General features: G+C 30.0%; 1 protein-coding gene across 2 annotated transcripts; it reads right to left on the bottom strand.

The window, feature by feature from the left end:
- LOC101263756 (rho GTPase-activating protein 2) lies at positions 1–5,762 on the bottom strand. 2 transcript variants are annotated; one of them, XM_004247427.5, is made up of 4 exons: positions 5,112–5,762; positions 1,680–1,800; positions 1,227–1,577; positions 1–1,124 (listed from the first exon to the last, which is right to left on the bottom strand). In XM_004247427.5, exons 1-4 carry the CDS (start codon positions 5,477–5,479, stop codon positions 711–713), a joined length of 1,254 nt encoding a protein of 417 aa, XP_004247475.1. In that variant the 5' UTR covers positions 5,480–5,762; the 3' UTR covers positions 1–710. The 2 variants fall into 2 exon arrangements, with proteins under 2 accessions (XP_004247475.1, XP_010326614.1); XM_010328312.4 differs by lacking the exon at positions 5,112–5,762 and adding an exon at positions 2,605–2,795.
- Positions 5,763–12,974: the final 7,212 nt, after the last annotated feature.

Genomic DNA, 12,974 nt, shown 5'->3' with positions numbered 1-12,974 from the left:
TAGAATGGGAAAACCATAGGAAAAACTTAATGGTGGTTGAATCTAAAACGCACCATGTAGAATATACAAAGATAATACTGTTACAATTAAAAAAACAATTCACATTATTCATGATTAAGAGCAAAATGGAAATGGAGCACAAATGAACTTTGCTTCCATCTAATTCCCACTAGAACAATCACCTTTCACTGTTTTAGGCTTTTAGCTGGTTATTAGTTAGTTGACCTAAATGATGTGTGGCCACTCTCTAAAACAAGTCAGTACTGTTTAATAAGAGGAAACATTATTCATGGAAAATGAAAGAACAACCCATAATCTTGTTACCAAAAGACTATGTTCTTTATGTGAAATCGTCGCCTTTTCGTTAGAGATCCTTTGCTGATGAAACAAAGGGAAACCATTCTGTGTCTAGACTAAGCATAGCAACTTTTTACATAACACAACCATTCACTGATGATATAGAGAATTCAGGACTCCTAAAAGAACCATCACCGGAATAGATTCAATCGCACCAGTTTGGATGAGACAGCCAACTAACTTCATAAAACAGCAGACTCTACCATGTTCACATCATACTTACCATATTGACATCATTTGTGCTTCTACATGCTCCAGTTAATCTGCTTGCACCTTTAACCCCATAGAAACAGAAGTTGCTCTCGAGTCTTTTGCTATTGCTAGTGCTCAAGCCTGAACTCCTGTTTTGATTATTAAGTTGATGAAGAAGGATCTCCACTAATGGTGGAGGCATTGTGTTCGCTACACAAAATTCCTTGTAGTTGTTTCCGGAAGTCATTTTTTGCATGATCGTTCTCATCCACTTGTCGTAAGAAGCTTCCTTCTATCTCACTCAATGACTCGATTTCATCTCTATCTTCACTGTTGTAACTATAATGAGGCTGTTCATCATCATCTGATGATGGCCCTGGTGATTCACATCTATTCTCCATCTCTTGTTGGGTGTCAAAATCCTTCTCAGTTTGTCTATCAGAAAAACTAGATGACATGGGTGAATATCCTCCGCCTTCTGTCTCTCCACGTTCTCTTAGTGTTTTCACAATCAAGGTCTTCAGTAAGTTCATCACTTGAACAGCATGCATGAGTGCTGTCAATGGATCAGACATCTGATACCAGAAACAAGAAATATAGTGATATGCTTCAACCAATTAGTCAAACTAGAATTTAAGATTTTCTATGCCTGAACTGCTGAAGTATATTCAGCTTACCTGTGTCATATTTGGGGCAAAAACCATAGCTATGTTTCTGGCATTCATCTTGTTTGTTTCCTCTTTCTCAACAACGTCAGCCATAAGATCAATTGCCCACTTGAGCAATGCGGTCTCAGTTGGCTTAAGCTGATTCACAAGCTCAATAAATTCCTCCTCGGTGTTGCATTGCATTACCTGTTCAGGTGAAAGCCCATCAAGCACACCTGATGGAAGTTCCCGGAACCAAGCTTTGATGAGTCCAGCCAAACAATGGACATTAATGTCGTCAGGCACAATGCCTCTGTTGAGCTGGTCCCTTACATGCTCTTCATGGCTATTCTCTGGGTTTATTCGGAAAATTCCTTCAGCCTAAAGGTTCATCAAACAATACTTAAACAACTATTTTGACATTGAATATAATTACGGGGGAGACTTCCTCATGAATCAGAAATGATAGAAAAAATGTGATACCTTTAGACCATCTTGTGAGTATAAACGTTCCTGCATTAACAAGAGAATAGTCGGGACACTGTTGCCTCTTGTATCATAAGAACACTGCATTGACTCTGGGGAGATACCAAAAACACTGACACTGCAAAAACAATTGTACAAATTTAGCATGATACAATAATGAGCTAGAAACACTGTATAAAGTCTGGAAGCAAATCACAGACAACCACTTACATCTTCTTTTTTCTTCATCATATTTTTTTTTGTTTGGATAAAGAGCCAACCACTTACATAATAAATGTGACATACAGAAGTAGAAACAGGAATTAACACACTTGCTGTTAGAAAAGTTTAAATTAAACGAAGAGCTGAAGACAGTTCAAAGAATGGAGTGAAACTGAACAACGTAGTATAGTGACAAACAGTGCAAAGAATTCAGCATCTGTATGATATGGTGGAATCATCGGCAATTCAAACAATAGCAATTACCCCACCATTCAAAAGGACCTCAAGCTTCTAACATCTTGAATCAACTATAACCAGTTCTTTTGTTTACCCTTTTTTTACTTTTAAGGGATAAATAAAGAAAGATAGAAGCTGCATACTACCATCCTCCTTGTATTGTCTTTATTTAGCATCAATGCCTTGCGATTACTTGGATAGCTAAATTCCAATAATTGCTGTCCTACCAATTTGTTTTTAGGTTGAAGCTACTAGAAGTCCTTAACCATGGACACATCTTAATTTTAAAGTACTGAGTTTAGCCCTCAGCAAAAGAGATGAAAATAGAGCACAAAGATTGCAACTTCTGCGACCAGTGAGATGAACTGGGGACAAAACTTAGTAGTTTAGATATGTTTAAAGCGTTATATCAAGATCTTCCTTGTTACCATTTTATACGGGAAACACCACAGGGATAAAACACAGAGCAGGAATAGCATCTCACCTTTGCATACTGGCATGGGAATTGCTGGGTAATGAGAGGTTATTTTGACATTTTGGTCAAGGAACTACTACTTTCATCCCTCTTGACAATTCCAGGCGGATCTAGGGATCCGCAAGGGTGTTCAGTCAAACCCCCTCGACCAAAAATCACATTGTATGTCCTAAAAGAAAATCACATTGTATATGTAAGGTAACCTTTTTTTATTATTATGTGTATATATAGATTCTGAATCCTTGAACATAAGGAGTGGAGGTTGGCTCAATGGTTTAGTGGTTTCAAAAGTCACGTTGAGGTTACGAGTTCAGATCCCAAGCACTGCAGTTTTATTTTTTTGAACCCCCTTAATGAAATTCCTAGATCCGTTGATAGAAAAACTTACTTGTAAATATATGACATTTGGGCCTAACTCAACCCCAAAATAAAAAATATGACACTAGGGCCTAACTCAACCCCACCAGCTACCTTATGAGGGGAGGATTCTCAAGTCCATATAAGCACACCACTATTCCTCCATATCCAACCAATGTGGGACTCTAACCACCTCTAACATTACTCAAATGACAATTCCGAAAAAAATTAGGTTTAGATACAGACACAACTTTAAAGAACACTTGTGGTGTAATCAACTTCAACAAGGTTATAAACTTGCTTTAACTTGGCACACGGATACTCATGTGAAATGAATAGAAAACCAAAAACCAATATGGTGGATATATCTAAGGAGTTATCTCAGGATCTTCTGTGTTACATTTTAACGGGAGATACCACAAGAATCAAACGCAGTACAGGAACATGAACCCACCTTTGCATACTGACCACAGAACTAGCTGGTAAATAAAAGGTTGCTTTGACCATTTAGTCACAGAACTACTAATTTCTTCCAAAGTTACCACTCGAGTTGCAAGTTTGGCAGATGGTAATTAACAGCAGCTATCTTGACGTACTACAATTCTATAAGAGCCACTTCTTATTGGTAACAAAACTTACTAAAAAATGATAATTCTGAGGAAGGTGATTGTAGATGCAGACAGAACCTTAGATAATCACTTATGGTGCAAACCAACTTACGCAAGGTGATTAATCATGAACATGCTCCAATTGGTTACAAGGAGACTCGCGTGACAATTACTCCCTCTGTCCAATTTATGTGGCACAGTTAAAATTTTGAGATTCAAACTTCTAAACTTTAACCGTTAATTCAGATACAGAAGCTTTACGTTTTTTGAAATAAAATTTATATATTAGAAATTTATGTCAAAATTAATATAAATCACAACAACTAACAACTTAGAAATACCTAAAAGGCATATAAAGAAATTCTAGTCAAAGAAAAACTTGGTTGACTCTTGAATTTCAATTGTGCCACCTTGATTGGGACGGAGGGAGTAATTGAAAACCAAAAAACTTGTTTTCGGTTGGTGAGGCATGAAATAAACTGGTCTATTATGATCATGTTTCCAAAAGTATAGGGGACCATTGAATAGGCATATCAAAATGCAGAACTATTAAATTACAAAGTAGGATAGTGACATAATTCCATTCTTCCTAAGCAGGCCTACAATAAAAGTATTGGCTAGTTGTGCGGTACTAGAGCATACTAATGCTATCTTCATCCTCAATTATCTTGCATTAGTATGTGTTAGTTGAATGCATAAGGGTGATCCATCTTGATAACAATTCCACGATAACAAGAAACGCAAATTAACCGTTCGATGTATTCTTGTTTTTCCCTCTGCAATTCCCAATTAACACAATAACAAAAAATCAAAATGAATTGCGTTCTCCCCTCTTCAATTCCCAATGAACAACATGTCTTGACCTAAAATCTAATAGGATTAAAGTAATACACAGTAACTCTGTTGCATTTACTGCACATATAAAAACATCACTATTTTTCAAAGTTTACATGAACTACTCCTAAACTTGTTGTATTGCACAGTCTGTTGACAGATCATCTTACTTAAAACATATTTACCCTCCGTTTCAATTTGTTTGTCCGCTATTGACTTGTGATCTAAAACATGTCACGTTGAAAATTGTAACTAAAGAGTTGTCAAAAACTGGAAGAAACATTCTTTCTAAAACGGACTACAAAGGAAAGTAATCAAACAAATCAAAACGGAGAGAGTATTTGAGAAAGTGAGCTTTACAACGAATGTCTGTCTAAAGCTCATATAAAGTAGAACCTTTACTCGTAAATTGACTGTCAGTACAAAGAGAGCCTAACTATAGCAAATCCTCTGAGCATTAGTGAAAATTCACATAATCAATCCTAATTAGTTTGGAATTTGAGTTATAGTTGATTGAAAAATAAGTATCAAACACGCTGAAAAAGTAAAAAGTCTCATCTTTATCTCAGTTTTATGCTTTTTCTTTACAATCAGATGCAAACAACATAAAAGACAAAAAGAATCATGAAACCAAAGTCGACCCAGATCAATAATTTGAAATTTAAAAGCACCCAAAAAGGCCGAAAAACACAATAGAGTAAAGATTTTTAAACAAACCTGGCACTGGGTGCTTTACAAGGGATTTCAACTTCAAACTCAACAGGAAGACCCAAAAACCCATGAAACCGATCGAAGGTAACATGAGTAAGATGCTGAACATTCGTAGGCCATCCAATTTCCATAGCATGAACTGTAGATTTCACCTCCTCTTTTCCATCAAAACGACAGTACACCATAGATTTCCTCAAAGCCGCTAACAAGAAATCCAACAAACACAACTGATGCTCCCTGTTTCTCTCTGCCTCCGTCATTATCTCCTCCGGTAATTTCTTTCGCCGGAAACAACCCCCGCCGGCGGAGCAACAAAATCCCCTTTGAGTCTCTGTTTCTTTAGGCCGTGTTTGGAAATGTTGAATTCGTTGCATTGAAGATTGTTTCGAGGTTTCTTCGGGGGTTTCAAACGGCCACTGGGTTTCAAATATTTTTTTTTTCTGACCAGAAAGCCCTTACATACAACAATAAATTTCAGTTATACCAGTTTCTTCTACAGAAATTTTGTGCTTTTCAGGTAAGGTGTTGTTTACCAATCATCGCTAATATTAATATTAATATTAGTAGTAATTAATTACAATAAATAAGAATAAAGTCCACTTTGTTCTAACTAAAACTCAACTGCTCAATTTTATCTTTATTTGGATTATGTCAACTCATCAATTAATGATTTTAATTATACATATTTATTATATGGACACTTTGAATTAACTATTCCTTCTTTCGTTAGTATTAACTACATTATTGACACAATAACAACAATAACATGTCAGTAAAATTTCACAATTAATGTTTGGAATAGTTAATTATTGACACAATAACAATAACATATCATGTCACTGAAATCTCATTTTGGGTGTTTGAAAAATGATCTATGGTGTTTGATTTGATAAAATATACGTAAATTTTATCATTATCTTGTGATGGTAATAGAGAGAACTGTTGACACACACGTAATAAATAGAATGACACTTTTTTTTAATGATCATTGACTCTGGGGCAACACAAATGATAGAAATCACCTTGCGTTCTTTGTTTCAATTGAATTTTGAATATGAGACGTTAAGATTCTCAATCACTTCATTGACCACTGAGTTACACACTTGAATACAAGTGATATTTTTTAAAATATAATAAATTTAATATTTTAAAAATTATGTAATTAATTGTTTTTTAATTTTTTGAAATATTAAGAGTGGACATATATATATATATATATATATATATATATATATATATATTAGTATAATAGTTGAATAACTAAACTTTACTAGACAATGCAGTCGCAGCGATACAAATTTAAGTCAGCAATTCTTGTTTTTTCTTTCGATTACTCAATTAACTCTAATTTATGGTCTGTCTTATTAATCTTTGTTAACTTTTACGAGTTATTTATTTCATCTACTTTTATTTATCATACTAAATTGTATTTTTTAAAAATTAATTTGATTAATTTTTTAAATAAAATAAAATAATATTAATTCGATAAATTTTTAAAAAATTATAAATCTAAAAACTATTTAAAAAAATTAAAATATTTTATATATTAATATGATAAAAAATATATCATATAATATTAATTAAAATTTATAAAAGTGGAAAGAGAAAGTAAATTTAAAAAAATTGTAACGTTCACGTGGGTCATAAATATACCGTTGATTGATGAGGACATTTTTTTAGGCAAATATTTATTGAAGTACTTGTATATGAGTGTCAATTTCATTACGTATTTATTTGTTTGTTTTACTTAACAAGAGTATGTTATTGCTATTTTTGAGCGCATATAAGTTAACGTAATAACTTGTGAACATAAAAAATATGATAAACTTTACAATAAATTTTAGGCATAATATATAAATATGTCTTTTAATTTGATTTTTTAAATTATATTTATGTTCTTCTTTTTTAGATGTGCAAAATAGACACTTAAACTTGGATAAAGTTGAAAAAATAGACACATAATGTATTGTGTCATGTAAGACTCGTGTGTTTATTTATTTAAAAATTGAATAATTAAAGTGTCTGTTAGTGCATTATGAAAGTTAGAGATTAAAGTTAAAATTTAAAGTTAAATTTAAAATCTAATATATGTATTATGCCTAAATTTTATTTAGAGAACTATAAAAAGAATTTAAACTTGAAATTTTTAGTTTAGAGAATAATTCCGTCATTAATAGAGTTATTTCCTTTGCAAATTAGAGGGAGTAATTCCTATAATTATATTTTATACTCAAAAGTATAGTCTATTTTGATCCCTTAAACATTTAAGAGTTGAGAAATAATACTATTGAACTTATCATTAAAAAATATTTGAATATTACTTATGATTAACTAGGTCATGCTAGAAATTTATTATCTGAAAATTGTTTTGAAAATATCCAATTGAGAATACTTTGACTTCATGAAATTAATTGATATTTTATTGGAGTACTTACATTGATATGCATAATATATTTCACTCTATAATACAGAGGCGTATAGATAGAGCTGTGAATATAAGCTAGCTCATACCATCTGAGCTAACCTATACAGGCTTTAATATTTTATGGGTCAGGTCGGACTAGTCCATTTTTAGTGTGAGTCAGAAAATGATCGGCCCAACCCACAAGTACGTGGGTTACAGGCTTGCCGGGCCAATCCACTTTTTAAAAAATTATATATATTTTATAACTATTAAATTAAATTATAAATTATAATTTTAAAATATTATCATAAATATCAACAAAAGAATATTACATGATGTTAATGTTACTACTCGTTAATCGAATCCACAAATAAAATTAGCTTTATAATATTTATTAAGTTTTTTTTTTAAGTAAAAGTATAAATATCTAAATAGAAATATTAACATAATTATTTTGAGTTTGGACTCTCTTTAATTTTAAATTTTAATATTATATTATATTTTTAAATTATTTTTTATTGACCCACGGGCCGGCCCTACCGATATTTCTCAAGGCCCACAAATCAACAGACTTATTCAGGTCGAGCTAAAAAACTCTTTTCTTATATGGGCTTCAAAAATCGTAGCTCAACCCTATAAAATATCGGGTTAGGTCAAGTCGGCCCAACAGGTCTAGCCCATATTAACGGCTCTATGTATAGATAAGCTTAGGATGAGTTGGTCAATTGATGATTTTATTCTTCTCCTTTATTAATATTTAATAATAATTTCTCTATTTTAATTTAGTTGTCGTATTTTTCTTTTCAGTATATTATGTACTTGTAAATTATTAAATAATTTCTATTAACAAAATAAAATATCATAAAAATATATTAAAATTTTGATCAACTCTCAAAATACAGAGGGAATAACATTATATTAGTTGAAAATTATGTTAAGAGAATAAGATTACTATAAATCACACTAATTATCAACTTAAAAGTAGGTTAATTCTCGAAAATTCACATGTGCAACAAAAATTGCAACAGAGGCAAAAAGTAATATATTATTTGAAAATTAAATGAATTATATAAAAACATTATAAATCACAAAAATTAACAACTTGAAATACTTTAAGAACATATTAAAATTTTGTTTGACACTCAAAGCTTTCCATGTAAATTGGGACAAAGTGAGTAAAATTATGTTAAAAGCACGGTAAATCACAATAATTAACAACTTAAAATATTTTAGAAACATATAAAAATGTGACTAACACTTTTAATTCTATCTGTGCCACAAAAATTGAGATAGACAAAAGACAAAATTGTATAAAATAACAAACTATTAATTCAAGTTAAATGTTATAACCACGTATGCATTTAATTGTAATTCTTCAAACACTTGTCATTGGCCTCTCTTCCCAAAGAATCTCGCTCGTCTCTCTCGCTTTATACAAACACAAATGTATAAATTGTGCTTGTATTTGTATAAGCGAAAGAAAACTGCATATACAAATACAAATACATACATATTCGTCCTATACATTTATAATTATATAAATACAAATCTTCCCCTATCAGTTCTCTTTTGCCTTTCGCTCTTTCTCGTTTTATACAAACACAAATTACAGTGTATAATTTGTGTTGTATAAAGTGAGAGAGAAAGAGATATTTGACATACAAATGTTTTATTTCGACTTAATTGTATATAAATTCAAATTTAATGTAGATATACAAACACAATCATTGGTATATATACATAGTAGTTACATATACACAATTATCTAATTGATATACACATACAATCGATGCGCTTTTATACAAATGAATGTCTTTTTACAATACAAATCTTAAAGCAAACATATAATTCGTTATGAAACGCAATTATACAAACTATAATTACAGTATATAAATATAATTTTTATATTTACTAAACTTAAAATTTGAGCCAATTCTTAGCTTGCACGACTCTTGTATCTAGTCTAGTATATTATATATTACATTACATCTAATAAATAAGTTAGATAAATTTATGTTTCAATTTTCAAACAGAAAATTGTTAAAAAATAAATTTGACTAAAAATTATTAAATTTGAAGGTTACTATTTCCATTCCACATGTGATGAGTTATTACTTTTTGGACCCTTAAATATTACTTAAGGAGTAACGTGAAATCGACTCTAAATTAAGTATTACTTACTAACAAAAGTTACGTGAAGCACCGAGACGTGTGCACTCATTTGACTTTCCCTTTTTTCCGCGGTATATTTAATAATTTGAGAGAGCTATTTTTTAGTTATGATAATTTAATTTTATTATTGTACTTATTAAAAATAGTTGAGTTCTTGAAAATTAAGATATAATTATTTATTTGTTTCTATTTTAATAAACGTAGAAAATTAATACAATAATCATAAAGAGAGTAGCATTTCAACTGTGCACTTCTTTCTCATAAAGTCACTCAACTTTGAATTTTAACTCAAAAGTCACTCAACTATTCACTCTTTCCTCAGAAAATCACTCAATCTATTAAATTATTTTTTAATTAAAATTTGTGAGTTGAGTGACTTTCTGAGGAAAGAGTGGATAGTTGAATGACCATCTGAGCTAAAAATTGAAAGTTGAGTGACTTTCTGAGAAAGAAGTGCATAGTTGAGTGACTTTTGAGTGAAAATTGAAACTTGAGTGACTTTCTGAGAGAGAAGTGCATAGTTGACTTTACGAGTATGTTTTAATGGACTTGTACTTTATGGCATACTTTTTGTTATTTAACTTAAACAAGTATCTAAAGTAACTTTTTTTTCTTTATCTTGCATAAACATTTGTAAATATTTACAACATTAGTTTAACATAAAAACATTTAAAATAAATCAATCTTATAGAAATTGTAACACTTAAGCCTAATATAGTAACCGACAGAAATTTATCTGAACTTCATAGATTATTGATTATCTTGTGTCTTGTCTTAAAATAAAAATACATTCAAAATAATTATTTCTTTTAATTATAATGTAGTAGAGGATAATCTTAAGACATTTTATAAGAAAATATAAAGGTAAATATGGATAAATATAGTAGAAGATAATATACTTTATAAAAAAAATAAAAAGTATGAAGGTAAATATAGTTGGTTTTTCAAAGTATGTAAAATTCAATGGGTCAAGATTTTAATTTTTGACTATTGATTCAAAGCCGACAATCCACGCAAGAGCTTTATTGTCGTTAAAAATAAATATAAAATTATTTGTTAATGATATATATATATATATATATATATCAATGACCAAAAAGTGAATTATTAGAAGGTAATTTTAGAAATTTCTAATAGTTGGTAAGTAATTTTCTCTGTTTAATTGTGAGTTAAGATGATACATATTTTAAGTCTCGTCAACGCATTCTTTCTCTCTTATGTAAGGTAGTGAGCAAATAATCGAATTTAGGGCATTTATATTTAAAAGTTTGATTTTTTTTACCATCGATATGAAGTGCTACTTTTAAAAAGCCTAGCATCAAACTGAAGTTGAAAGGAATTTAAATTCAGATAAAATATTGAAGTCTTAGTTTTAACCGTTTAAACTTCACACATTTAGATAAGAAGTTACCTCAATCATAATTTAATTTTTTTTTCTAAAGTTCAATTGTCCTTGATATTATCAGCCAACATATTGGTTTAAGTTTTTATTTGTTTATAGTAACTTAATGTGTAATACCAATTAAATAACTCAATGTCACGCTTCGAGCCTACGATCTGGACATAATTGACACTCAAAACTACTCTAAGTCTCAGGCTAGCCCTTGGTTTGGCTTACTACTATACTAAAGAGTGAAGGCTATTATAAATATGCGAAAGCTTTTAAAAGATGAACTTGCATTAATTTTTAGAGATAAACTCAATACTTTATTTAAAGATCTGAAAATCTGAAATATATATATATATATATATATATATATATATATATATATATATATATATATATGTAAAATACTGAAAGTTATAACTTGATTGACTTATTTATGAATTCTCTAATATACTGAATATAGGCTACCAGAACAAAATTACGGGCTACCCTATATACTCTACAAACAATATAAATCAACTATTAATAATTAAGATAAATTGAAGCTCTCTAAAATTAAGGTCTCGTGAAAGTAGTTCTGAGGATGTGTCGGGTGTTATAAGTACATGAATTTACATAATATGATGCAGGACCGAATGGCATCAGTACATGAAATGTACGATATGTAAATAACTTAGTGAAACTTGTTTAAAATTAAACATACTTAACTAAAATGAGTACTCTAAACATGGACTAAAAAAAGGTCAACTGAATAGTAAAACTTGCATATGCTTTAACGACAAAACTTTAAAAATGAACATATGCAATAACATTTTTTTTAAAATAATATAATTTTTCTTTTTCTTGGGAACTTTCTTACAATTGAAATAAACCATGTGAGCAACATGGAGTCCAACAATTAACCTAGTTGAGAGGGATTTCCTATACCTTTTCACAGTATAGAATATGTTTGTCTAATGTGAATCCACTAGCCAAGTCTTAAAGGATTAAAGGAGTTGATTGACTAGTGGTATACTTAAATTTTACAGTGACAAGTAGTTATGAAACTTAAATTTTCTGAATCTATGTATTTTCGGTGCTAAATAATCCATATATGCTTATTTTATATCACGAAAATTATAACTAGAATCATACTATGACTTTTTGCTCAAATCTATAAAATTGTACTGTTTTATAAGATAATGCTCATAACTATCTGAAACATGTTGGTATTTTGTGATTTGATAAGTGATAACAAATCGAAAAGTTGTATTGCATACACATTGATGATATATTTTGATGTCAATATTGCTTCAACATTAATGACATACCCGATCGTCATACTAATCATGAATTGCATATTTAAGAGACTATTTATGAAAATACCAATATATATGCTTCTAGCCCTAAATATAATGAAACTAGACTTTTATGTGTGTTCTTGTCTGGTCTGAGACCACAAGATCAATTTTATGAAGATTAACTATACTTTTCTTTCTAAAAGAATATGCATTGGAGGCGAAATTTCGTAAAACAATGCACTTGAAAATAAAGATAAATAATACTTTCTTAAAATATATTTTGAGAACCTTGAACTTCTTTCTTTCATGAAAACAATGCATATGAAATACTAGGGTGTCAAAAATGAGCCCAAATTTAGGTAACTCGTCCAAAATTTTATGAGTTGGACTCAAGATAATTTTAATTGGTTTCAATCTCAACCAATTAAGTCTTAACACATTTCAAAAGAATCTTCAATTGAGTCAATTTAATCTCAATTTTTCAACCTGTTTTAATACTCTTTACATTGATTAATGTATGTTCCTATATTGAATATATGAATAACTTTTTATTTTATATCTTGTAGAATTTATCTTTTCATTTATAATTAATTTTTTTTTAAAAAATTGAGTTGAAATTCAAATTG

Source organism: Solanum lycopersicum, chromosome 9, assembly GCF_036512215.1.
Source record: "Solanum lycopersicum chromosome 9, SLM_r2.1".
NCBI classification, from domain to species: Eukaryota; Viridiplantae; Streptophyta; class Magnoliopsida; order Solanales; family Solanaceae; genus Solanum; species Solanum lycopersicum.
Note: the sequence above shows the minus strand (reverse complement) of the source record. Positions and strands in the feature narration are given on the sequence as shown.